We start from the raw sequence: 26,966 nt of genomic DNA on the forward strand, positions 1-26,966 counted from the left end.
TTATCTGCACACTAGAGAATAGGAGTTAAAACACAGTTTGTGCTGTGTGTGGGGTCCCCAAGGAACAAAGAAATTGGGGGTGTGGGGAGAATAAGCTCTAAACGGCTCTTGAGAAGTCCTACAGATCATTCCATCTATGTGTGCTTGGTACTATACCATTCTGCATTTTATATGTACAGTATTGCTCTATTGCCCTCCCTCCCGTTTTTTTTTTTTTTTTCTTTCTGTTTTTGAGACGGAGCCTCCCTCTGTCGCCCAGGCTGGAGTACAGTGGCGCGATCTCAGCGCACTGCAACCTCCTGTTACCTGGAAGTCTCCCCATTTCCAGTCTTCATGCCTTTGCTTCAACTTGTCCCGCCTTTCCAGACCGAACCAATGTACTTCTTACATATACTGATTAATGTCTCATGTCTATCTAAAAGGTATGAAACCAAGCTGTGGCCCGATGATCTTGGGCACATGTCATCAGGACTTCCTGAGGCTGTGTCACAGGAGCAACCTCAACCTTGGAAAAATAAACTTTCTTTTTTTTTTTTTTTTTTGAGACGGAGTTTCGCTCTTGTTACCCATGCTGGAGTGCAATGGCGCGATCTCGGCTCACCGCAACCTCCGCCTCCTGGGTTCAGGCAATTCTCCTGCCTCAGCCTCCTGAGTAGCCGGGATTACAGGCACGCGCCACCATGCCCAGCTAATTTTTTGTATTTTTAGTAGAGGCGGGGTTTCACCATGTTGACCCGGATGGTCTCGATCTGCTGACCTCGTGATCCACCCGCCTCGGCCTCCCAAAGTGCTGGGATTACAAGCTTGAGCCACCGCGCCCGGCGGAAAAATAAACTTTCTAAATTAATTGAGACCTGTCTCTGATTTTCTGGGTTCACGCGATTAAAAATAGAATGGGGCCAGAGGCGGTGGCCCATGCATGTAATCCTAGCACTCTGGGAGGCCAAAGTGGGCAGATCACCTGAGGTCAGGAGTTCGAGACCAACCTGCCCAAAATGGCGAAACACCGTCTCTACAGAAATACAAACATTAGCTGGGCATGGTGGCAGGTGCCTGTAATCCGAGTTATCGGGAGGGTGAGGCAGGAGAATCATTTGAACCAAGGAGATGGAGGTTGCAGTGAGCCAAGATCACACCATTGCACCCTAGCCTGGGGCATACAGTGAGTCTCTGTTTAAATAAATAAATAAAAATGGCCGGGCGCGGTGGCTCAAGCCTGTAATCCCAGCACTTTGGGAGGCCGAGGCGGGCGGATCACGAGGTCAAGAGATCGAGACCATCCTGGTCAACATGGTGAAACCCCGCCTGTACTAAAAATACAAAAAATTTAGCTGGGCGTGGTGGCATGTGCCTGTAATCCCAGCTACTCAGGAGGCTGAGGCAGGAGAATTGCCTGAACCCAGGAGGCGGAGGTTGCCGTGAGCCGAGATCGCGCCATTGCACTCCAGCCTGGGTAACAGGAGCGAAACTCTGTCTCAAAAAAAAAAAAAAAATGTAGTGTTTACTGACCAGACATCGCCTCCAGCGATTGACAATAGTTTACTATCTATGATAGAGTACCTCAAGCGATCTGGACCCAAGTAAAGCAGTGGGAGAGAAAAGAGAAGTCTGAGTCCTCTCTGACTCTGGCTTGAAGGTCTTATACGGATGTGCAGTGGGATTCCTCCTTTCCATCACTACAGCCTTTTCTACCTCTGGCATCTGGGAATTCTTCAAGTCAGATTTTTATTCTCTCTGCCTGCAACCTGAGCTGCATTGAATCCTCAGCCCAGTGCTTTGCACACAAGAGGAAGTACTTCCTTTGTCCTTCCCAAGACCCTCTCTGCTGCTGGGCCAACGAGTATCCGTTGTCTCTATTTTCTCCAGCATCTTCAGTCACTTCCTCTTCTCCTGGCTCCTTCGAACATCATGTTTCCATTAGATAGGAAAAGTGTTTTTTTTGGAGACAGAATTTTTTGCTCTTGTTGCCCAGGCTGGAGTGCAATGGCACGATCTTGGCTCACTGTAACCTCTGCCTCCCAGGTTCAAGCAGTTCTCCTGCCTCAGGCTCCTGAGTAGCTAGGATTACAGGAATGTGCCACCATGCCCCTCTAATTTTGTAATTTTAGTAGAGACGGGTTTCATCGTGTTGGTCAGGCTGGTCTCGAACTCCCAACCTCAGGTGATCCGCCTCCCTCAATCTCCCAAAGTGCTGGGATTACAGGCGTGTAATTACACTTCGCCCAGCCTGGAGTTTCATTCTTGTTGCCCAAGCTGGAGTGCAATGACGAGATCTTGGCTCACACCACAACCTTCGCCTACCAGGTTCAAGCGATTCTCCTGCCTCAGGCTCCCGAGTAGGTAGGATTACAGGCCCATGCCACCGCGCCTGGCTAATTTTTGTATTTTTAGTAGAAATGGGGGTTTCACCATCTTAGTCAGACTGTTCTCGAACTTGTGACCTCAGGTGTTCTGTCTTAGGCGCGTCGCTCGCGTAAAGAGACCACCAGGCAGGTTTTACGTGGGCAAGGAAGCATTTATTTATTTATTTGTTTGTTTAATGGCTGCTTGGAGTTTATTTTCTGCTTGGTGCCAAGTGCACAGTTCCAGGTGTCAGGAAAGCTCCTAAGTGCTGAGGCTGGGCCAGGCTGTAGAGAGCGGGGCCCCCACTCGTTTTTGGCGTCTGCTGTGTTGATGTGGAGCTGCTGGCTGCAGCCGCCTAGTCTACAGGGAGGGGAATGGGGAGAGGGGCGGGAGGGGCTCCGGTGGCCTAGCGCCTCGGCAGGCCTGGGGCTAGTGGTAACCGTTCAGGTCAGGACCAGAGCCCAGCACTGGCTGTGCTGGACTGACCACCGGGCTGCTTCCTCGGGGTGTCGCGAGCCAGGCCACAGGTGGTCATGTTGCTGGAGGCCTTGAGGGGTTCCAGGTGCTCTATAGATTCCAGCACCGTGGCCATGAACGGGAGGGTGGACTTCCTGAGAAAGAAGCTGGCTCACCAGTGACCCGGGTCAGCCTTGGGGATACCCGGGGGGTGGGCAATGGCTTCCGTGGGGCACTGGGTACTGCTGCAGGAGCTGTTGCTGGAAGTGGAACCCAGGTGGCGCCGGTAGTCATGGATGGCCACAAGCGAGCCGCTGGAGGGGATGGAGGCCATGGTCTGAAGGTGGGCTGGTGGGATCTGGGCAGCGACCCCTCTGGGCCTCACGATCACCCGTGGTAGGGACGGGGCACTAGGCCACGGAGCCCATTTGTAGAGGAGACTGCAGGAGGCCCGCTCTGCCGCCCAGACATGCGCACAGGGTGAGGCTGTTTTATTTTGCTCTTGGTTGCAAGTGTGCCAAGTTGGGAAAAGGAGTTAGGCGAGGGCAGTGGGAAAGGGGACTGGTTATATAGGTTGGGGCAAATGGTCAGTTAAAGGTGGTCATCTATTTTAGGGAGGGGAAGATCGTCACAGGATGCATGGTCACAAGCGTAGGTGTTACCTGTTACAAACAGGCATGATCATAAGGGTAGTGGTTATCAGTTGCAAGCAGAGGGGAGGATGAGGTAAATTACATAGTTACAGGAATGGGGTCTTGAGAAACCTAACGTCTGGGAGAAATCTCGCAAGGTTGAGCAGGAACAATGGTTGAAGGCTGCAGGAGGCGATCAATCAGTTGAGGCAGGAACCAGTCATTTCACTTCTCTTTGTGGCCATCTAGTTACTCCAGACTTTCTGGCTCCTGGAGCCCATCCAGCGGTGTACCTTCGGGTCACCAAGGCTATAACGGCCAGGCTTGAACTTGGAGGTCTGACATTCTGCCTGCCTCAGCCTCCCAAAGTGCCGGGATTACAGGCATGAGCCGCCACCACGCCTGGCCAAGACTGTGCATTTTTTGAGGGTGGCGATCATGTTGCATTCTTTCCTTGCAATCCCCAAAGTAGTCCGTACAGTGCCTGGTTCATGGTGAGCCCTGGTTGTACTCACCAACCAAACTACAACCTCATTAAACTCAGCCATGAGACTCCACCAACTCTGCACCCAAGCAGCTGAATGTTGCTGAAGAAAAAAGGTGCATAAGCGTGTGTCACTCCACCAGCGTAAAACAGGCTTTCTGTCGAATATGCCTACACCACTGCCCAAATATGATCACTTTCCCATGCTCCAAGATGACTATTTTACATGTTCAAACCTTCCACACCTTCTTTCTCCTTCTCTTGCTCTCAGATGAAGAGCCTGCCTCTTCCTTTTTGGAGAAAACAGAATCAGTCAGATGTAGTGGGGTGCTGGGTAATGGCTAGCCACTGGCTCTGGGGGACCTGATGTGTACCTTTTGCCAAGGCAGGTGTTGCAAATATACCCACCTGACGATTTGCGGATACTAAAAGGAAGTCCTCTGACTTTAAAAATTTCTGAGGCCGGGCACGGTGGCTCATACTTGTAATCCCAGCACTTTGGGAGGCTGAGGTGGGTGGATCACCTGAGGTCAGGAGTTTGAGACCAGCCCGACCAACATGGAGAAACTTCATCTCTACTAAAAATACAAAATTAGCTGGGCATGGTGGCACATGCCTGTAATCCCAGCTACTCAGGAGGCTGAGGCAGGAATTGCTTGAACCTGGGAGGTGGAGGTTGTGGTAAGCTGAGATTGTGCCATTGCACTCCAGACTGGGCAACAAGAGTGAAACTCCATCTCAAAAAAAAAAAAAAATTATGGAAAATTTAACCATTGGTTCTTGCAAGCCAGTGTGAACTGAATCCAGCACATGTCTCAGATTAACTATATTTTTCATCAATTATTATCTACACACTGAGAACTCCCAGAATTATATCTCTAGCCTTGCCCTCTTCCCTGAACTCCAGAATTAGCTGGATCCCCAGTCGTATAGTCAACATCTCTTAAATATCAATTAAGTACCTTAAATGTGCCGGCATGTTGGCTCACACCTGTACTTACAGCTCTTTGGGAGGCCGAGGCGGGTGGATCATGAGGTTAGGAGTTCAAGACCAGCCTGACCAACATGGTGAAAACCCATCTCTACTAAAAATACAAAAATTAGCTAGGCATGGTGGCACATGCCTGTAATCCCAGCTACTAGGGAGGCTGAGGCAGGAGAATTGCTTGAACCTGGGAGGTGAAAGTTAGAGTGAGCTGAGATTGCACCACTGCACTCCAGCCTGGGTGACAGATCGAGACTCCATCTCAAAAAAAAAGAAAAAGTACCTTAAATTTGCTGGTTTCTCTTCAGATTGTATCGTGGGGAGGAACAAATCAGCTTTTAAAGTAATTTTTTAAAGCCTTGCTTTAGGTAAGGCAGACTAAAAAAAAAAAAAAAAAGTAGCCGGACGCGGTGGCTCAAGCCTGTAATCCCAGCACTTTGGGAGGCTGAGGCGGGTGGATCACGAGGTCAAGAGATCGAGACCGTCCTGATCAACATGGTGAAACCCCGTCTCTACTAAAAATACAAAAAATTAGCTGGGCATGGTGGCGCGTGCCTGTAATCCCAGCTACTCAGGAGGCTGAGGCAGAATTGCCTGAACCCAGTAGGCAGAAGTTGCGGTGAGCCGAGATCGCGCCATTGCACTCCAGCCTGGGTAACAAGTGCGAAACTCCGTCTTAAAAAAAAAAAAAAAGAGTCTTAAAAAGAAACTAGGTTTTTTTCCTCCTAAACTTGCCTCTTTCTTAGTGGAATTTTTCTTTTTTCTTTCGTTTTTTTCCCCCCGAGATGGAGTTTTGCTCTTGTTGCCCAGGCTGGAGTGCAGTGGCACAGTCTTGGCTCACTGCCACTGCCACCTCTGCCTCCTGGGTTCAAGCAATTTTCCTGCTTCAGCCTCCAGAGTAGCTGGGATTGATTACAGGCACTTGCTACAATGCCAGGCTAATTTTTTGTTTGTTTTTTTTTTAGACAGAGCCTCCTCTGCGCCCAGGCTGGAATGCAGTGGCTCGATCTTGGCTTACTGCAACCTCGGCCTCCGGGGTTCAAGCGAGTCTCCTGCCTCAGCCTCTTAAGTAGCTGGGATTATAGGTGTGCACCACCATGCCTGGCTAATTAATTTTTTTTTTTTTTTTTTTTTTTTTTGAGGCGGAGTTTCGCTCTCGTTACCCAGGCTGCAGGCTGGAGTGCAATGGCGCGATCTCGGCTCACCGCAACCTCCGCCTCCTGGGTTCAGGCAATTCTCCTGCCTCAGCCTCCTGAGTAGCTGGGATTACAGGCACACGCCACCATGCCCAGCTGATTTTTTTGTATTTTTAGTAGAGACGGGGTTTCACCATGTCGACCAGGATGGTCTCGAACTCTCGACCTCGTGATCCACCCGCCTCGGCCTCCCAAAGTGCTGGGATTACAGGCTTGAGCCACCGCGCCCGGCGCTTTTTTTTTTTTTTTTTTTTTTTTGAGACGGAGTTTTTGCTCTTGTTACCCAGGCTGGAGTGCAATGGCGCGATCTCAGCTCACCGCAACCTCCGCCTCCTGGGTTCAGGCAATTCTCCTGCCTCAGCCTCCTGAGTAGCTGGGATTACAGGCACGCGCCACCATGCCCAGCTAGTTTTTTGTGTTTTCAGTGGAGACAGGGTTTCACCATGTTGACCAGGATGGTCTCGATCTCTTGACCTCGTGATCCACCCGCCTCGGCCTCCCAAAGTGCTGGGATTACAGGCTTGAGCCACCGCGCCCGGCCTTAATTTTTGTATTTTTAGTAGAGATGGGGTTTCACCATGTTGGCCATGCTAGTCTTGAACTCCTGACTTCAGGTGATCCACCCACCTTGACCTCCCAAAGTGCTGGAATTACAGGTGTGAGCCACCACTCCCAGCCTTTTCTTTCTTTACTTTGTAGAGATAGAGTTTTTCCATGTTGCCCAGGCTGGTCTCACACTTCTTGGCTTCCCAAAGTGCTGGGATTTCAGGCCTGAAGCAGCCAGATAGGGGGGAAAAAAAATCAATCAAGTGGGGCGCAGTGGCTCACACCACTGATGGAATTACAGGCCACCTGCATTCTTCTCTAGCTCTGCTGTTCCTGCTTGTTCCTACTTGTAATAGAAAAAATAATGACCCTTCAAACATGTCTACATCCCAGTCTTCTTGTGAGTCTACTTGTGACTCTACTTTATCTCACGATAAAAGGAACTTTGCAGATATGATTAAATTAAATATCTGGAGATGTGAGAAGATTATCCTGGATTATCCAGGTGAGCTCAGTGTAATCCCACAGGTTGTTACAAGAGGGAGGTAGGAGGATGAGAGTCACAGAGAACGGAGATGGTAGCCTGGATGCACGGAAGCTGAGGGTAGAGGGAGAAAGGATGATACGCTGCTGACTTTGACAACTGGGGAAGAGTCTATGAGTTAGCAATGTAGCGGCCTCTATAGGCTGGAAAAGTCAGGGAAACTGATTCTTCCCTAAAGCCTACAGAAGGAATGCAGTCATACAGACGTCTTGATTTTAGCCCAGTGAAATTAATTTTGGAATTCTGACCTCCAGAACTGTGAAGATAATACATTTATATTGTTTTATGCAAATAGACTGTAATTTGTTAGAGCAGCAATATAAAACTAATACAACATTGTAGTCTAAGACAGCACCATCTTCTCTGACCTGTATTATTACAATATATTCCCAACTAGCTTCTCTCTCTCTCTCTCTCAATCTCTTTTTTCTTGAGATAGAGACTTGCTCTGTCACCCAGGCTCACTGCAGCCTCCACCTCTGGGGCACAAGCAATCCTCCTGTCTCAGCCTCCCAAGTAGCTGGGACTTCAGGCACACACCATCACACCTGGCTAATTTTTAAATTTTTTTGTAGAGATGGGAGTCTCACTATGATGCCCAGACTGGTTTCAACTCCTGGGCTCAAGTGATCCTCTTGCCCTGGCCTCCCAAAGTGCTGGTATTACAAGCATGAAGCACCATGCTTGGCGGACCCTCTTAGATTTTCTTTTTTTTTTTTTTTTTGAGACGGAGTTTCGCTCTTGTTACCCAGGCTGGAGTGCAATGGCGCGATCTCGGCTCACCGCAACCTCCGCCCCCTGGGTTCAGGCAATTCTCCTGCCTCAGCCTCCTGAGTAGCTGGGATTACAGGCACACGCCACCATGCCCAGCTAATTTTTTGTATTTTTAGTAGAGACGGGGTTTCACCATGTTGACCAGGATGGTCTCGATCTCTTGACCTTGTGATCCGCCCGCCTCAGCCTCCCAAAGTGCTGGGATTACAGGCTTGAGCCACCGCGCCCGGCTGATTTTCTTTTTTTTTAAAGATGAGGTTTCACCATGTTGGCCAGGCTGGTCTCGAACTCCTGACCTCAAGTGATTCACCCACCTCGGCCTCCCAAAGTGCTGGGATTAACAGGCGTGAGCCACCACCCCGGCCTAGATTTTCAACTATATACAGTATTGTTAAGTAAAGGCATGATGTTGTACAGACAATTTCTAGCATTTTAGACTTGTTGATCAGTATTATATACAGTATTGTTAAGTAAAGGCACGATGTTGTACAGACAATTTCTAGCATTTTAGACTTGTTGATCAGCAACTTCCCCTAGCCCCTGGCAATCGTCATTCTGCTCTTTGCTTCTGTGAGTTTGACTGTGTTAGATACCTCGTATAAGTGGAATTATGCAGTATTTGGCCTTCTGCCACTGGCCTGTTTCACTTAGCATAATATCCTTAATCCACGCTGTTGCATATTGCAGGATTTCTCTTTCTTTTTTATTTATTTTTTTGAGACGGAGTCTCATTCTGTCACTCAGGCTGGAGTGCAATGGTGCAATCTTGTCTCACTGCAATCTCTGCCTCCTGGACGGAAGCAATTCTCTTGCTTCAGCCTCCTGAGTAATTGTGATTACCGGTGCCTGCCACCTTTTTACAGGGGGTTTCGCCATGTTGGCCTGGCTAGTCTTGAACTCCTTACCTCAAGTGATCCGCCTGCCTCAGTCTCCCAAAGTGCTGGGATTATAGGCATGTGCCACCTCGCCTGACCAGGATTTCTTTCTTTTTTTAAAGATGGGGTTTCACCATGATGGCCAGGCTGGTCTTGAACTCCTGACCTCAGTTGATCCACCCACCTTGGCCTCCCAAAGTGCTAGGATTACAGGCGTGAGCCACCATGCCCAGCAGGATTTCTTTCTTAAACTTTTTTTTTTTTTTTTTTTTTTTTTGAGACAGAGTTTCGCTCTTGTTACCCAGGCTGGAGTGCAATGGCGCGATCTCGGCTCACCGCAACCTCCACCTCCTGGGTTCAGCCAATTCTCCTGCCTCAGCCTCCTGAGTAGCTGGGATTACAGGCACGCGCCACCATGCCCAGCTAATTTTTTGTATTTTTAGTAGAGACGGGGTTTCACCATGTTGACCAGGTTGGTCTCGATCTCTCGACCTCGTGATCCACCCGCCTCTGCCTCCCAAAGTGCTGGGATTACAGGCTTGAGCCACCGCGCCCGGCCTTAAACTTTTTTTGAGAGGGAGTTTCACTCTTGTAGCCCATGCTGGAGTGTAATGGCGTGATCTTGGTTCGCCACAACCTCCACTTCCCAGGTGCAAGCAATTCTCCTGCCTCAGCCTTCCGAGTAGCTGAAATTACAGGCATGCACCACCATGCCCGGCTAATTGTGCAGTTTTAGTGGAGATGGGGTTTCTTCATGCTGGTTGGGCTGGTCTCAAACTCCCAACCTGAGGTGATCTGCCCAGCTTGGCCTCCCAAAGTGCGGGGATTACAGGCTGAGCCACTGTGCCCAGACTCTTAAAATTTTAAGTCTCAATAATATTTCATTGTATGTATTCTCTGGGTCTACCCCTGACTCTATAAATCTCCCCAGAGGAGTCAGGTTGATGATTTCAAATCCCCCTGCTCAAAACCGTCCAGTGGCTTTTCATCCACCTAATGTTTAACATAAAATCAAAATAGCCCCCACAGCCCTGGCTACTCCTCCAGCTCTCTGGAATCTTTCTCCTAAGCCTACGTTCCTCTAGCTGCTGTGGTCTTAGCGTCTTTGCAGTAGCCATTTCCTCTATCTGGAATCCCCTCACAGATGGCCAAATAGCTATTTCCTTCAGGCAATTCAGGTCATTAACTTCAAAATTATTTGCTCAAAAAGGCCTTCCGGCTAGGTGCGGTAGCTCACACCTGTAATCTCAGCACTTTGGGAGGCTGAGGCGGGTGGATAATCTGAGGCCAGGAGTTTGAGACCAGCCTGGCCAACATGGCAAAACCCCGTCTCTACTAGAAATACAAAAATTAGCCAGAGTGGTGGTGGGCGGCTACTCGGGAGGCTGAGGCAGGAGAATCGCTTCAACCTGGGAGTTGGAGGTTCCAGTGAGCTGAGATCAAGACTCTGTCTCAAAAAAAAAAAGGCCTTCCATGGCTATACGACTTGAAATAGCCCCTTAGTACTTCTGTAACTCATCTTTTTTGTTTTAATGATTTGCTTACCAGGCATTTCCTCATTTATTCATTTCTGCATTTATTTTTAGTCTGTTTCCAGTGGACTATGAACTCTGGAAGAGTGAGAACTTTTGTCTCTTTTCGTTGAAGTACCCTATGCTGGGTGTGGTGGATCACCTGAGGTCAGGAGTTTGAGACCAGCCTGGACAACATGGTGAAACCCCGTCTCTACTAAAAATACAAAAAATTAGCTGGGCATGGTGGTGCGTGCCTGTAATCCCAGCTACTCAGGAGGCTGAGGCAGGAGAATTGCCTGAACCCAGGAGGCGGAGGTTGCGGTGAGCCGAGATCGTGCCATTGCCCTCCAGCCTGGGTAACAAGAGTGAAACTCTGTCTCAAAAAAAGAAAAAAAAAAAAAAAAAACCCAAAATTATCCAGTGTGGTGGTGCATGCCTGTAATCCCAGCTACTCAGGAGGCTGAGGCAGGAGAATTGCTGGAACCCAGGAGGCGGAGGTTGCAGTAGGCCGAGATCACGCCATTGCACTCCAGCCTAGCTACAGAGCGAGACTCCATCTAAAAACAAAAAAAGTACAGTACCCTATGTCATTTACCTAGAGAGAACTTGCTCTACATAGAGGGGGATCACTAGGGTATATAGCCAGGAAGGCCTCTTGGTGGAGGTGTGTGCTTTCTTTTTAATTTTAAACAGATTTGGTGGGGCGTGGTGGCTCATGCCTGCAATCCAAGCACTTTGGAGGCCAAGGTGGGCAAATCACCTGAGGTCGGGAGTTCAAGACCAGCCTGACCAACATGGTGAAACCCCGTCTTTATAAAATAATAATAATAATAATAATAATTTTAAACAGAGTTTCACTCTTGTTGCCCAGGCAGGAGTGCAATGGTGCAACCTCAGCTCACTGCAACCAGTACCTCCTGGGTTCAAGTGATTCTCCTGCCTCAGAATGCATAGTAGCTAGGATTACAGGCACCCATACCATGCCCGGCTAATTTTTTGTATTTTTAGTAGAGATGGGATTTCTTTTTTTTTTTTTTTTTTTTGAGATGGAGTTTCGCTCTTGTTACCCAGGCTGTAGTGCAATGGCACGATCTCGGCTCACCGCAGCCTCTGTCTCCTGGGTTCAAGCAATTCTCCTGCCTCAGCCTCCCAAGTAGCTGGGATTCAGGTGCGCACCACCACGCCTTTTGTATTATTTAGTAGAGACGGGGTTTCCCCATGATGGCCAAGCTGGTTTCGAACTCCTGACCTCAAGTGATCTGCCCACCCTAGGATTACAGGCATGAGCCACCATGCCCCACTGGTGGAGGTGTGTTTTAAGCTGGTGTTCATATTTTTGGAGAGACCAAGGGAAAAGCTTCTCTTTTTTTTTTTTTTTTTTTTTGAGACAGTTTTTTTGTATTTTTAGTAGAGTTGGGGTTTCACCATGATGGCCAATGGCCAAGTTTCGAACTCTTGACCTCAAGTGATTCACCCCCCTTGGCCTCCCAAAGTGCTAGAATTACAGGCTTGAGCCACCTTGCCCAGCCTTTTTATTTTCTTTCTTTCTTTCCTTCCTTTTTCCTTTCTTTCTTCCTTTTTTACCTTGATCCTAGGACTTTATCTTTTTTCTTTCTTTCTTTTTTTTTTTTTTTTTAGAGATGGGGTTTCCTCATGTTGGTTGGGCTGGTCTTGAACTCCAGACCTCAGGTGATCTGCCCGTCTCAGCCTCCCAAAGTGCTAGGATTACAGTGATGAACCACTGCACCCGGCCTCTTTTTTCTTTTCTTGAGAGGGAGTCTCACTTTGTCGCTCAGGCTGGAGTGCAGTGGCACCCTGTTGGCTCACTGGAACCTCCGTCTCCTGGGTTCAAGCAATTCTTCTGCTTCATCCTCTTGAGTAGCTGTGATTACAGGTGCCCACCACCATGCCTGGTGAATCTTTGTATTTTTTAGTAGAGAATGGTTTCACCATGTTGCCTAGGCTGGTCTCAAACTCCTGAGGTCGGGTGATCAGCCCGCCTGGGCCTCCCAAAGTGCTGGGATTACAGGCCTGAGCCACCCCGTCGGCCCTCTATTCACTTTTGCAGGAGGTTGCTAACTTGTTAGTGGGCAGAGATGAGTGGGATTGTGGATAAAGAATTGAGCCTAGCTGCACTGTATTTATTTAAAAAAAAAAAATGCACTGTATTTATTGGGAAAAAAAAAAAAAAAAAAAAAGAATGGAGCCTAGCATTGGGAGGCCAATGAGGGAACATTACTTGAGTCCAGGAGTTCCAGAGCAGAGCAGTCTGGGCAACATAGGGAGACGGCCTCCTTCACCCCCCATGCGGGGCTATCTACATAAAATGAAACAAACAAACAAACAAACAAAAACCCTGAACCTAGAAAAAGCAGATTGTCATCTAAATTCACATGCTTTCAAACTGCCGCCACATCATTGCCTAGGCTTTTAATTTCTCCTTCTTCATTGCTAATTTCAGTATCATGTAACAAAAAGACACTGATTTTGAACGAGTTTGAAAATTTTGGGATTGATGGATGTAAATGGAATTTGCTGTACAACCACCAGCAGAGGGGGTATAGCTCAGTGGTAGAGCATTTGACTGCAGATCAAGAGGTCCCCGGTTCAAATCCGGGTGCCCCCTCGGTTTTCCTTATGTCTTTTTCACAGCCATCCAGGAATTACCCGAGTTAGCAATACTGAATACAAAACCCAGGGGAGGTGTCCTTTGTCTCTTCCACCTACCTAATTTTCACCTTCAAAGGATTCCCCTACACAGAGGGAGAGAGCAGCAACCAGAGGCTGCTTTGAAGTGGATCCGACTCCGCATACCCCAAGTGTCGAGAAGCCTCCTGAATTCCCAGTTGTAGAACAAAGGCGCGCATCGATTCCCATCTCTGAGGCCCACTGGTTTAATGTTAATTATAATTTGTTTTGGGGTTAAAAAATGTCGCGTCGTGCCGGGCACGGTGGCTCAAGCCTGTAATCCCAGCACTTTGGGAGGCCGAGGCGGGTGGATCACGAGGTCGAAAGATCGAGACCATCCTGGTCAACATGGTGAAACCCCGTCTCTACTAAAAATACAAAAAACTAGCTGGGCGTGGTGGTGCGTGCCTGTAATCCCAGCTACTTAGGAGGCTGAGGCAGGAGAATTGCCTGAGCCCAGGAGGCGGAGGTTGCGGTGAGCCGAGATCGCGCCATTGCACTCCAGCCTGGGTAACGAGCGAAATTCCGTCTCAAAAAAAAAAAAAAAAATGTCGCGTCGTGTGCGGGGCTAGTTCCTACTTGACTATGAAGACTAGGAGAAGGAATCCAAATTCAGAGGTCTTCACATACTCGCGAACTCGAACAGGACAGGGCACCTCTAGAAGGTAGAAGGTGGCCAGGCTTGGTGGCTCATGCCCGTCATCCCAGCCCTTAGGGCCGAGGCGGGCGGATCACAAGGTCAGGAGTTCGAGACCAGCCTGGCTAAAATGGTGAAACCCTGTCTCTACTAAAAATACAAAAAATTGGCCGGGCATAGTGGCAGGTGCATGTAATCTCAGCTCCTAGGGAGGCTGAGGCAGGAGAATCGCTTGACCCAGTAGGCGGAGGTTGCAGTGAGCCGACAGATCGCCCGTTTCAGAAAACGAACAAGACAAAAAGTAGAAGTTAAACAGCGAGGGTTTTCCCTCTTCCTTCTTTACTTAGCTCAAAGGCAGGGCTTTGGCTTGATAAGATATAGATGGAAAGTTCGAGGCCTAAAGAAGAGATAAAACTGGTTCCTCCTGGCTTTTGCACGGAACCGTAGCTCTACTGATCTGTGGTCTCTCTATCCAGCCTAGCGATGCAGCTCACAGTCCTGCGAGCCGTGAGAAAAAAATGCGCGGTTCCCGGGGTCCGAGGGATGACACAACCACATTCCGGTTTAAAATATCGCAGCTGCCCTTTGACCCAGGCAGCACGGCTCTTTCTCTCTCCTTTACTTTGCATTTTTTTGGGCAAAATCTAGTCGAAAGGGATGCCCTTGTCTCCAGCCACACTTACCATTTTCCTCCTGCCCTACAGTGACACTGTTAGGCACGCAGCCAGCAGATACTTGTCCCTATCTTTAGGTTATGAAAACCCATGGCCTTTTATTCTTACTTTAGTGGTTCTTAAAATGTGGTCCCCACACCAGCAGCACCAGCGGCGCCTGGGAACTTGGTAGAAATGCAAATTATCGGGGACCCCTTACAGAATCAGAAACTAGGAATGTTTTAATAAGCTCTGCAGGTAATTGTGATGCACGCTCAAGTTTGAGAAACACCGTGTTCGTTTATCTCAGTTTGCATTGGGATATAACTTTACTTTCGTACATTAATAGTCAAGGATGAACACAGCACGTCCATGTCAGTATTAACATAGAAAGTTGAAGTTGGAGAAGGGCTGTGTCAGTGGGTTTTCCTCACTTGACTTACCCTCCACCCCCAAAAGGAAAGCCAATTTGAGGCGTTCTCCTGTCTCCCCTACCCCGACTGGAAACATCCTCTCCCTCAAACCCGGCGCCTGGAACTGTCTGACCCATCTGAGGCTGGCGTTCGTGGCCGCAGAAATCCCTACACCCCTGGAGCGAGTAATGGGGTCGCGCAGCTTTTATATCCACGCTCTCCTCCTCCCGCTGAGCACAAAGTAAAACCGAAAGCTTTCTGCTAAGCTTGAAAAATGAGGAAGATACTTTTTTCATTTTTCTTTTAGTCTAGGACTCAATGTTAAAATACGAATCAAGAATTAGGAATAGGTGGAAAAGCCACCGAGGGGGCACCCGGATTTGAACCAGGGACCTCTTGATCTGCAGTCAAATGCTCTACCACTGAGCTATACCCCCGCACCGCTGCTGCGCCTGGAGGCGACTGTTTTGAGCGCTAAGCATTGCTGCAGCTGCTACACTGTGCGGAAGTAACATTAGGAGAAAGGAATGCAGGAGAAAAGGGATCAAGCTGAACGCAGACAGTGCCCGCATCCGGGGAACCCCGGGAAGGTGCACTGCAGGGGCTCGAAGCACAGCCCGGGCCCAGCAGAGCGGAGTCCAAGAGGGAGGGTCGAGTTCCGACCCACAAAAAGGTGTGGGCCGGAAGGGGGCAAAGAGGGACAGGGCAGGGGGGTCCCCGTTCGGTCCCCAGATTCACTCCAGGTATCGACGGGTAGAGAGGAAAGTCCCTGAAGGTGGTGAATCAGCTCGGGCCTTAGGAGGGCTCCAACCCCACCCTCGACGGGCTTGAGGGGTTAGCCAGCCTTCCGCAGCCCCGGCGCCCCAGATGTCTAGCCTGCCCGGCTCTGCGCCGTCTCAGGCTCGGAAAGGGCCCTGGGTGCTGGGCGCAGCCCGCCTGGGAGCCCTGGGGCGCCAGCACCCCGAGCCCCGCGGACCTCCCCGGAACCCGCCCCCGCGCAGCCCCACGTCGCCCAGGGAGCGCGCCTCGCTGCGCGCGCCTTTGCCCGCGCCCGAGGCGCGTGCCCGCCCCGGTGCAGCCCCTCCTCCCCGCTGTGTTTATTAGGGGAAGGAGGGCGGAGGCGGAGGCCAGTTCCCCAGCTCCAGCCGCCGTCGCTCCCGCCTGTGTAGTTGCAGCCGCGGCCGCCTCCCGCCAGCTCGCCTCGGGGAAGAGGACGCGCGAGCTCGGGCGTTCCCGTCCCAGCTTTTCCCGGAGCCATGAACCCCAACTGCGCCCGGTGCGGCAAGATCGTGTATCCCACGGAGAAGGTGAACTGTCTGGATAAGGTGAGCCCGGGACTGGGAGACGCGTTTTTGCAATCCCCGGCAATGCTCTCAATCCAGGGAGGAGGGAAGGGCCGCGTCTTTGCCGCCTTATTCCCGCGATCCCAGGAGAATGGAGGGAGGACGAGCTGGCGGTGTCATGGGGTGTGGGGACACATCCCAGTCTGCAAACCCGGAGATCTGGGGCGAGGCAGGGAGACCACGCGTAGCGGGCAGCCGCTGCTGGAGAGGGGTGGGCTCTGTGCCCCAGGGTTTGGAGGACGGGAGAGGAGCAGGGAAGCCAGGCCCGGGGCTGTGTGGGGGTTAGGTTAGGGGTGCAGTCCCGCCCCCTAAGGCCTGGAGAGTGAGAAGAGACGGCCGCTCCCTCGCCGCTCCGCGCCGAGCGCCAAGTAGGCGGAAGCGCCGGGCGCTGGTGGAGGGGGCCGGGGGGCGGGGCACAGGCTGGGGGGCCCTGCGAAACCGTCCGCTCCGCCGGGGGATGGCCTGGCTTCCCGGCCTGGGGGGCGGGGGCTATCAGCCTGCGAGCGTTGCATCTGAGGCGGGGGGTTTCGGGTAAGGACCCGGGGCCCCCCGCAAGACCCCCCGCTTTGGAACGACCTGCAGCCCCCTAGGTGATTCAGTGGTTAAAGGACTCGCAGACCTCCTCCATAGCTTCCCAACCCCCACTTCCAATTAAAAGCCAACTCCCGGTGCTGGGCCGCCCAGCCTGAGCCCGGCGGGGTCGGGTGCTGGAGTACGGTGGATAGGGGGGTGCTTCGCTGAGATCTCCTGAAATTGTGCTCAGAGCCAGGAGACCGTGTGGTAGAACAAAGAGCTAACTTTTCAAAGCAGGTTTCTCCCGTGGAGGGTGGGGTTGGCTGAGTTCTGGGGAAACCGAGGGAAGGGGGAAGTATGGGGGGAGGGGAAGGTGGCCTTATGGAGATTCACTGTCCCCTGGGGGCCCTGTCTCTCCCATGCTGGACTTGTTCATCTGGTTGCCATTAGACTTTTGGAGGCCGGTGGGAGAGTGGAACTGGGTGTTTCCGGTACAGTTTGGGGTAGGATCCTGTCTTCTCGTAGGCTCCTAAGGAAAAACTTGCCCCTCTGCATCCCCTCCCCAGTCTGGCGGGGGAGAGGAGGGGGAGGCTCTGTGATTTTGTCCCCTTCCTCACCGTGCCTTTCATCCACTACCCAAAGCTGGCTCCAAGTCCAGATATTCTGCCTTTTCCATCTGAACTGGGAAGGCTGGGGGGACTGGATGGAAAAGGGGTGCAGGGATGGGGTCACTGGATGGAAAAGGGGTGCAGAGCCTTGGGGCCAAGTTCATTGCTGATCTGGAGCTGGGTTTTGTTCAGGAAGAACAGTTCATTGGACACTTTGTCTCTCCCCTCCCCCTTGGGGTGTGCGCTTCCTCAGACCTTTGGCCTCTGAGTCAGGGTGAGGAGGTGGGGCTGGAGGTTCTGAAACACATTTGAGCTTGCTCTTGGGCTGTGTGGGCATATGGGGCCGCTGCTGTGTCACTGTCCCTGGTCCTGGGCTTGACTGGGCAGGAGGAGAGAAGGGGCCATATTGTGGGCACAAGGAAAGGTGCTGATCTGCCCATGACCATGCCAGCCGGTGCTGCGCAGGACTTGGGCTTAGAGCTATCAGATGCTGTCTCCCCTTGAGAACCTACCTGTCCTTGCCCACTGGGACTTGGCCCTTCCCGGGTGGCAGAGATTTCGGCCTCCGCATCTTGAGTTCCCTGTGGTCTCCTTCTTTTCCAGTGATGAATCGGGAAGAGGCAGTGGGCACTTCGCCTGTATAAGGAAAAAGCAATACATGAAGGCAGGATTGCCACCCCGAGAGTTGGGAGACTGGGTCCTTGTTCCAGCTCTGCTCCCACCAGTTTTATGAATGGCTCTAGGCCTCAGTGTTCGTCGTCTGTCAGATGGGTATGATGATGTCATTTCCTTCAAGGTGGGGCAGGGCACTAATGTGCCTGAGTGCTAAAGAGGGTGTTGATAGACTATGCCCTCCCTACCTTTCTGGGATGCTCTGTTCAGCTCCACGCCACTCCCCTTGTAAAGACCTTAAGTGCTGTGTATCAGAGGGGAGGGGGGCAGGCAGGGATACTGCAAGATGCCCTCCCCCGTTCTCTAACCCTAGCTGGAAGAGGATGTTCAAGTGGGGGTTGCCCAGGGAAGTGGCAGTTGGCGATTCCTCCCTCTTTTTAGAACTCTCGGTACAGGAAGTGGCCCTGGAGAGACCTTGCCCCCTGTACTGAGCAGGAGGCCTGAAATATCCAGGTATCAGACCTTTTCCTCCCCACCGCTCCAGGCAGTAAGACTAGGCAACAGGAGGCCAGGCGAGGTGGCTCACACCTGTAATTCCAGCACTTTGGGAGTCTGAGGTGGACAGATCATGGAGGTCAGGAGACCAGCCTGACCAACGTGGTGAAACCCTATCTCTACCAAAAATACAAAATTAGCCGGGTGTGATGGCACATCCCTGTAATCCCAGCTACTCGGGTGGCTTAGGCAGGAGAATTGCTTGAATCTGGGAGGTGGAGGTTGCAGTGAGCTGAGATGGATCGTGCCATTGAACACAGCCTGAGCAACAAGAGTAAAACTCCGTCCCCCCCCCCCTAAAAAAAAAAGAAAGAAAAAAAAAAAAAGCTGGGCGAGGTAGCTCACACCTACAATCCCAGCACTTTTGGGAGGCTGAGGTGGGCTGATCACCTGAGGTTGAGAGTTCAAGACCAGCCTGGCCAACATGGAGAAACCCTTTCTCTACTGAAAATACAAAATTAGTCAGGCATGGTGGCGCACACCTGTAATCCAAGCTATTCGGGAGGCTGAGGCAGGAGAATTGCTTGAACCTGGGAGGCAGAGGTTGCAGTGAGCCGGATCAGGCCATCGTGCTACAACCTGGGCAACGAGAGCACAACTCCATCTCAAAAAAAAAAAAAAAAAAAAAAGGAATAGGCACCAGGAATGGGGAGACAGGCCGGGAGGCTGCTGAGCTGAGAACAGGAAGGAGTGGGAATCTTCAGTCCCATAGTTGCTAACCAGCTTCCAAAGGCCTCTCATTTACAGCAAGACAGTCAAATGAGATTCACCCTTTTCTCTACAATCCCGTAAGGCACTTAGCCCATCACGTGGCCCAAAACACAGGCTGTGTCCTTGGTTTCAGCTTTTTCTCCTCTCTGAGCCTTATCTCCCAAAGGCATAGGTGGGTAAAAACCTTGTCACCTCTGAAGGCCACCCTGCCCCCAACCTGCAGTACCCAGTGTGCTTTGCAAACTGGATAAATATGTATTGCTGATGACAGTGTTTGAGGAAGGAGGTCGAGATTTGCTTCCCCAGAGGACTTCTGGGATTAGAGCTGGGGGAGAAACAGGGTGACCTCATTTGCTCATTCAACAAATATTTATTGAACACCTACTTTGTGCACCTGCTTTGTATCTCGGGCGCTGTGTTGTCAAGAATCTTGCCACGTCCCTCTTTCCTGGCTTGCTTCCCCAGGTTTCTGAAAACAGGTGGAGGGGTAGAGGATTGGTCTGCTGCCAGTTCCCCTGGAATCCCACGTTAGGGCGGGCTCTGTGCCTCTGCTTGTCTGGGCGCTTCCTCCCCACTTGAGGGGAGTGAAGTCCTCACAGCTGTGGTGCCCCGTTTAGCTGACCTTAGAGTACCCCACCATCATCCTGTGACCATCCATTCATCATAGCTCCTACTTATTGCACTATGCTGGGCTCAGTCTTCACAGCAGCCTCACAAAGTAGGTGTTCACTCCTGTAAGCGATGCACCCCACAAACGAAGGCTCAGGTAGGCAGTGTGGCTCATCTCCCTCTCTTAGAGCTGAAATTCACATCCACAGTTCTGCTCCGCTCTTCTGCCAGTGTGTTTGCAAAAAGTACTTGTATTTACACATATTTATTTTATTGATATCTAATTTGTGCCAAAAGTAGGTCCCATTCCTTCCTGACCCTATCTGGAGGGCTGCTCTGGGCCTGGGGTCTTGTATGGGGGTGTGGGGCCACTGGCAATAAACCTGTCCCCCTTGGAATTTGTGGAGGTGCAGCAAAGATCTGTGTCTTTAAGCCAGTGGCTGAGGTGGCTGACTGAGCTAGGCTGGTGACCCAGCCACGGTGAGGCTGGCATTGCCCCTGCAGGAGGGAGAAATTGTAACTCTGGGCAACAGAAAGGGAGGAGACGGTCTCATACTCCAACTCTGAGTCATGGCCACCCCAGGTAGCTTGGGTTCAGAGGCCAAGGTGCCAGGCTGCAGGCACAGTGACACGAAGCTTGCCCCTTCCCCCCAACCCAGAGCCGTGGAGGGACAGCCTGTCCCCCTCCAAGTGAGGGGGATCCGAGCAAGCTTCTGCCCCCACCAGCCTGTTTACCTTTCTGTAGAGTGGGTTGCAGGTAGGCAAGGGGAGGTCAAGGGTGACTCTGCTTTGGAGCCGTGGATCCAGGCCGGGAGGCCTCTGACGGGCAGCAGAGGTAGGGGCTGGGGGCTGTCTGGTTCTGTGAACAGGGGAACCATGGACTTGGCAGGCAGCAGGAAGGAGCAGAGGTGCATGCCTCAAGGTGCACGTTCCTCCCTCCGGAGTCCTGAGTCCCAGGAATGCTTCTCTGAAATCATCTTGCCTGGGGCCTTTAAAAGAGGGGAGCTCTTGCTCCCGGATAGAGCCCATGGGGCAGAGCAGAGGCAGACGGGTCACTGTGGGATCCTCTGGATGTATTTCCCTGACAATGTCCTTCCCCAGACCCTACTGACATAAGGGCTTCTTTCCTCTTGGGGTCCTGGTGCCCAGCCCAGGCTTGGCTCACAGCAGTTGTGGAAGGACTGGCCATTTTCTGCCTCTCCTCCCCACAATTTTCTTAGCCCCGAAAGGACACAGTGGCAGGAGCTGTTGGGTTTTCTTGAACCTTGAGGCCTTCCTCCGAGAGGGGAGGGGAGTTGCCTGAAGCTGCTACAGGTGCCGGGCGATAGGGGTGGAGCGGCCTCCTCTCCGGACCCCTGGAGACAGTGGCTGCAGCTCCAGTTGACACATGTGCTTCAGAGTAACTGGTTTCCATGTTTCTGCTCGGAGCCCCCTGCAGGGGGACAGGCGACCACCCTCCTCTGCCTCACATGTCTGGCTGCGATCGTGGGATGTGTGAGGGAGGTGGGAAGGAGCTGCCGATGGAAATAGGCGCCATCCCCTCTTGGAGGGGCTCCACTTCCTCCGCGTGGCAGCCTGGAGGGGTCTTATGGAACCCCCGCGTCCAGTGTGGCCTGTGCCCCCACCCCGCCTGCTTGGTGCACCCTGCCCTTCTCCCAGGGTCTTGGCTCCAGGTGGAGGCCTGGCCATCTGGAGCAGGGCTCTCTCTCCCTGTCTCCCCAACATCAGTCAGGAGGCAGCCTTGGAGGTCCCCAGTCCTAGGACAGTGTGTAGCCCTTCACTCGTGTGTGTGTGTGTGTGTGTGTGTGTGAGAAAGTGGGTCATGGTCTGGATTCTGGAGAATGTTTTTCCTGGCAGGCCCCTGTGGGGTGGCGGGAGGCGGGGGCCTGGGCAGGGGCATGTGCAGCTGAGCAGGCAGAGGCCAGCAGACTGGGTGGTGACAGGCTGGGGCACCCTGCCAATGCCTCCCAGTCACTGGGGGAGGGAGTGGGGCTGTCACTTCAGGGGCCTGTGGGGGCAGGGACCACCCTGACTTAGTTCCCCAGTGGGTTGTGTGTGTTGGGGTTACTCACACCAGGAGGAGTGTGGAAGTTGCTGCATGGGGGTTGGGGGGGCTGGGGCGTTGGGATAGGCCCAGGTTGGGGAGGGGGCCAAGCTTAGACCCGCTACTTCTTTGCTTCCAGACTTCCAGCTGGCCTTCTTCCCCTAGAGTGGTTCTCTTAGCACTCTGTTTAATATTCCACCATTAGGTTTTTCCTTAGAAGGCGATTTCTCCCTGAAGTTACCTGGGGTCTCTGGTTGAAGTGGGCCATGGTGGGGGAGATTGAATCCCAGAATCTCAGCAGCCTTTCTGCTGTCTTCTCCTTCCAGAAGCACCTCTCTGGGGTTTGGAGACCACATTTTGAAAAGCATTGCCTTGGGGGAATTCCTTGACAGGTGGCCAAGAACCAGCTCTGAGGCTGGGCCGGAGACTTTCCCTGGGCCTGCCTTCTGGCCACCTCCTTTCCGAGTGGGGACTGTCTCCCTTGACTGCTAGGAAATGGGGCAGGGACAGGCCAGCCAGGTCACTCAGGCGGTCTGGATTGTTCTGGGGTCCTGGCAGTGGGCCCCTGATCGGTGCTGATTCAGGGCATCATCCTGGGCTGTGGAGGTGAATGCAGATGGTGTTGGCATGGCTTTGCCCAAGCATCAGTACTTCTCAGTGGTTCCACGAGACCCCTCTAGGCTGCCACGTAGAGCCCGTTAGATCGGTTCTGTTTGCTATTTTTGAGACAGGGTCTTGCTCTGTCACCCAGGCTGGAGTGTGGTGGCGAAATCCCTGCAACCTCTGCCTCCTGGGTTCAGGTGATTCTCCTGCCTCAGCCTCCTGAGTAGCTGGGACTACAGGCATGTGCCACCACCGCCAGCTAACTTTTGTATTTTTTTTTTTTTTTTTTTTAGTACAGACAGGGTTTCACCATGTTGGCTAGGCTGGTCTCGAACTCCTGACCTCAGGTGACCCGTCCACCTCAGCCTCTCAAAGTGCTGGGATACAGGCTTGGGCCACCAGGCCCGACCTAGATCAGTTCTCTTTCTGTCATCAGTGTCTACCCTCTCCCCTCCATGGCCACCCTGGATGGGCCCTGTGTCCCACATTCTCACCCACATGAAAGGATTGGGGCTGTGGCTGGGCACAGTGAAGCCCCTCTGCTCCCATCACACACAGCCTCCCTGGCGAGCCCCGACGCCGTCACTGTGGGTCACACCTGCTGTGCCCAGCACCTAACATCTGAGTGTTCAGAGGTGCCAAGTGCTTTGCGGAGGGCTTTGAGGTGATTTCTCCTGAGTCCTGGGAAATCCCAGGAGGGCCAGCTGTTATTACATCCATTCCACAGGCCAGGACGTGGGCTCCCCGGAAGTGCAGGGCCCCACCCAAGGTCATACATGTTAGTAGGGGTAGAGCTTTGAAGTAGAGCTCATTAGGGCCTCAGTGGCAGACCCGCTCTGGGTACTCTCCTGCCCCCCCACGGGGTGGGAGAGGATGTGGTGTGTTGGCAGAGCCTGGGACACCCAGCCTACTCCTGGCCGGGAGTCCCACAGGAAGTGGGAGGTATCAGAGCTGCAGCAGTACCTGGGGCTCACGTGGGACTGGTGGGTGTGCTGGGCCCGGGGACAGGAGCTGGGAGCGCTTGGGTTCTGGGCCTGGGTGCGTGGGGGGCTGGGCCTTGGTGAGGCCAGAGGAGCCTCTCCTTCATGTTCAGCCGCTGCTCCCTAGCAACCCAGCGCAGCTTTGCATAAGCAATGAAGCCTCTCCAGCTGTCGGCAGGAGGGACTCCCTGGGGAGGGTGGAGTGACCTGGGGGCTGCCACCCACCTGCCCTTCTCTTCCTCCTGGGCTCAAATGGGCCATTGATGGAGGATGAGGAAGGAGATGGGGGAGGGGAGTGCCCAAGCCTGTGACCTGAGATGCTCCCTGCTCACCTGTGGTGATTCCATGTTCTCCCCACAGCCATGGGCCCAGGACAGTCCCAGGAGCTCCTGAGTGCCCCTTCCTAGGGCCCGAGCCTCACTTTCCGAAGTCCTGGTATCTGACGTGTCCTCATTCTGTCTCCATCCCCAGTTCTGGCATAAAGCATGCTTCCATTGCGAGACCTGCAAGATGACACTGAACATGAAGAACTACAAGGGCTACGAGAAGAAGCCCTACTGCAATGCGTGAGTCCTGCTCTGGGCGGGGCTGTCGGGTGCCCCGGCCCCTCCCCAAGTGGGTTCTTCCTTCCCCTCTGTTAAACACTGGATGACACCGGAGGACACTTCCACCCCATTTGTCCTCACAACAGCTGGATGAAGCAAGCACTTTTTTTTTTTTTTTTTTTGAGACGGAGTTTCACTTTTGTTACCCAGGCTGGAGTGCAATGGCGCGATCTCGGCTCACCGCAACCTCCGCCTCCTGGGTTCAGGCAATTCTCCTGCCTCAGCCTCCTGAGTAGCTGGGATTACAGGCACGCACCACCATGCCCAGCTAATGTTTTGTATTTTTAGTAGAGACGGGGTTTCACCATGTTGACCAGGATGGTCTCGATCTCTTGACCTCGTGATCCACCCACCTCGGCCTCCCAAAGTGCTGGGATTACAGGCTTGAGCCACCGCGCCCGGCGAAGCAAGCACTTTTTAATCCCCATTGAAAGTACAGATGAGGAAACTGGGGCGTAGGGAAGGGAAGAGACTCTCAAGATGGCATAGCTAGTGAGAGGCTAGCTCCAACCCAGGCTCTGGGCAGTAAAGCAAGCACGTTTCTTTCCCCTACACCCTGCTACAAAAGGGGGCTTTTAACATGGTCTTTCAAGAGTAAGTGACCTGCCTGTTGTGTTTGGGGTTGGGGACTTTGTTCTCCTGTTCGCCTTCCCTTATTTCTCTCTCCAAAATTGACAGTTCCTTCTCTCACCTGGGTATAGGCTTTGAGGGCTCCTTCCTCAGCGGTTCCTTGAAGAAAAATCTCTGGAACCCTCGTGCCAGCCCTTCTGGTGTTCATTTTTTGAGAAGGGGAATGGGGTGCGTGAAGGGTGTTGCCTGGCCCACTTAGATCGCGCTATTGCACTTTAGCCTGGGTGATAGAGTAATGCTCTGTCTGGAAAAAAAAAAAAAAAATGGGCTGGGCATGGCGGCTCACACCTGTAATCACTTTGGGAGGCCAAGGCACGCAGCAGATCACAAAGTCAGGAGATCGAGACCATCTGGCCAACATGGTGAAACCCTGTCTCTACCAAAATACAAAAATTAGCTGGGCATGGTGGCACACCTGTAGTCCCAGCTACTCAGGAAGCTGAGGCAGGAGAATCCCTTGAACCAGGAAGTTGGAGGTTGCAGTGAGCCAAGATCGCGCCACTGCACTCCAGCCAAGGTGAAAGAGCCAGACTCCATCTCAAAAAAAAGCAAATAAAAGAAAAAGAAATTGCCATTACTTGACTTGCCATTAAGTGACTTGACCTTCCAAAGTGGCCACCTCACTGAGGGCAGCAGCTGTGAGGCCCTAATACTGAGATTATACTTGCTACTCACAAGGTCCACTTGAAGATGGAGAGTTGCTGTACTCTCTGGGACTGCATGGGATGGGATGGGACGGGTCTGAGATAGGGGACTCTACCTCTATACTCCCCACCGTCGGCTGCTGCAGGTCCCAGTGCAGAAGAAACAGAGCCCAAGATGTCTATACTCAAAAAAAAAAAAAAAAACACAGGCCAGGCACGGTGGCTCACGCCCATAATCCCAGCACTTTAGGAGGCCGACATGGCAGATCACATGAGGTTGGGAGTTCAAGACCAACCTGACCAACATGGAGAAACCCGGTCTCTACTAAAAATACAAAATTAGGCCCGGCGAGGTGGCTCAGCACTTTGGAAGGCCGAGGCAGGTGGGTCACAAGGTCAGGAGTTCAAGACCAATCTGGCCAATATGGTGAAACCTAATCTCTACTAAAAATACAAAATTAAGAAGGCCGGGCGCGGTGGCTCAAGCCTGTAATCCCAGCACTTTGGGAGGCCGAGGCGGGTGGATCACAAGGTCGAGAGATCGAGACCATCCTGGTCAACATGGTGAAACCCCGTCTCTACTAAAAATACCAAAAAAAAATTAGCTGGGCATGGTGGCGCGTGCCTGTAATCCCAGCTACTCAGGAGGCTGAGGCAGGAGAATTGCCTGAGCCCAGGAGGCGGAGGTTCGGTGAGCCGAGATCGCGCCATTGCACTCCAGCCTGGGTAACAAGAGGGAAACTCCGTCACAAAAAAAAAAAAAAAAAAAAAAAAAATACAAAATTAGCTGGGCTTGGTTGTGGGTGCCTGTAATCCTAGCTACTCAGGAGGCTGAGGCAGGAGAATTTCTTGAACCCAGGAGGCGGAGGTTGGAGTGAGCCAAGATGGAGCCACTGTACTCCAGCCTGGGCAACGGAGCTAGACTCCATCTCAAAAAAAAAAGGGTTGTGGGCTTAAACCTCCAGCCTTACCCCACACCTTACCTGCTCCCTTATTCGCTCATGTTCCCTGGCTAAGACCACTCTTTGATCTGAATGGGCATGCTCATTCATCAGTCATTTATTGCCTGCCTGCCGCTATAATACATACCAACCTGTGCCAGGTGCTGGGAAAAAAAGATTCCTGATAAAAATCTCAAAGCTCAAGGAGCAACATGAAGTTGTCCCTTCTGGAAGAAGGAGGGCACTGGGCAGGCTCTCTGGGGTAGAGGAAGGGTTGCAGCTCTGTCCCAGCCCCTCCTTCAGCTGCCCCTTCTCTTCTATTAACTTGTGCTCCTCTTCCCCCTACCAGCCCCTCCCACCCCCACAAGGGAAATGGGACATTCTTCGAATTCTTAAGGGCTCACACAAGCCCTGGTTCTCTGCCACTTCCTCCCTCCATTGAGGAGTGGGGTGGGGTTCAGAGAAGCCAGGGCAGTTAACCCCTCGGTTGCTGGACCACTCCAGGCCTGATTCTAAGCCTCCGCCCCACCAGGCAGAAGTCTGGCCGAGCCTTGGAACCCAGTGACTCCAGTAGCCTAGAATTCAGTGAGCGTTGGGAGTTGGAGAAAAATCAGAGGCTTGTCCTTGTTTTCTCTGCGTTTTATCAGCCTCGTCCAAAGTTCCAGCTTACTTTTTTTACTCTTTTCTCGGGAGGCTGCTGCAAGGCGGGGTGAAGGGCTCCTGCAGGGGCTGGGGATGTGCGGAGAGGCAGAAGATGAAGGCTTCTTCTCTGGATGCTGCTTCCAATTTGCAGAGGCAGAGAGGTTCCTCCGTCTGCCTCCTGGCCTC

At 52.3% G+C, this 26,966-nt stretch overlaps 2 protein-coding genes and 2 non-coding genes across 4 annotated transcripts in view; 2 read left to right on the forward strand and 2 right to left on the reverse strand.

Moving 5' to 3' along the window:
• Positions 1-2,843: 2,843 nt before the first annotated feature.
• On the reverse strand, positions 2,844-3,133 carry LOC120366866 (pancreatic progenitor cell differentiation and proliferation factor-like). The gene is made up of 2 exons (XM_074387981.1): positions 3,004-3,133; positions 2,844-2,966 (listed from the first exon to the last, which is right to left on the reverse strand). Exons 1-2 carry the CDS (start codon positions 3,131-3,133, stop codon positions 2,911-2,913), a joined length of 186 nt encoding a protein of 61 aa, XP_074244082.1. The 3' UTR covers positions 2,844-2,910.
• A 9,770-nt stretch (positions 3,134-12,903) lies between these two features.
• Positions 12,904-12,975, forward strand: TRNAC-GCA (transfer RNA cysteine (anticodon GCA)). The gene has a single exon. It is a non-coding gene; the product is annotated as a tRNA-Cys (tRNA).
• Positions 12,976-15,105: 2,130 nt separating this feature from the next.
• On the reverse strand, positions 15,106-15,177 carry TRNAC-GCA (transfer RNA cysteine (anticodon GCA)). The gene has a single exon. It is a non-coding gene; the product is annotated as a tRNA-Cys (tRNA).
• Positions 15,178-15,814: 637 nt separating this feature from the next.
• The window catches only part of LASP1 (LIM and SH3 protein 1), a 51,669-nt gene continuing 40,517 nt past the window's right edge, over positions 15,815-26,966 (forward strand). Inside the window, exons 1-2 of the mRNA XM_039476810.2 lie at positions 15,815-16,065; positions 23,790-23,884. Coding sequence (XP_039332744.1) covers positions 15,997-16,065; positions 23,790-23,884 — 164 coding nt within the window. The 5' untranslated portion in view covers positions 15,815-15,996. The remainder of the gene's footprint in view (positions 16,066-23,789; positions 23,885-26,966) is intronic.

This window comes from Saimiri boliviensis, chromosome 17, assembly GCF_048565385.1.
Source record: "Saimiri boliviensis isolate mSaiBol1 chromosome 17, mSaiBol1.pri, whole genome shotgun sequence".
In the NCBI taxonomy this organism is placed as follows: domain Eukaryota; kingdom Metazoa; phylum Chordata; class Mammalia; order Primates; family Cebidae; genus Saimiri; species Saimiri boliviensis.

Coding starts and splice junctions, on each gene's coding strand:
- LOC120366866 (XM_074387981.1), bottom strand. CDS start 3,133: ATGGCCTCCATCCCCTCCAGCGGCTCGCTTGTGGCCATCCATGACTAC. Junction 2,967..3,003: donor AGCCATTGCCCACCCCCCGG/GTATCCCCAAGG, acceptor CTGGTGAGCCAG/CTTCTTTCTCAGGAAGTCCA.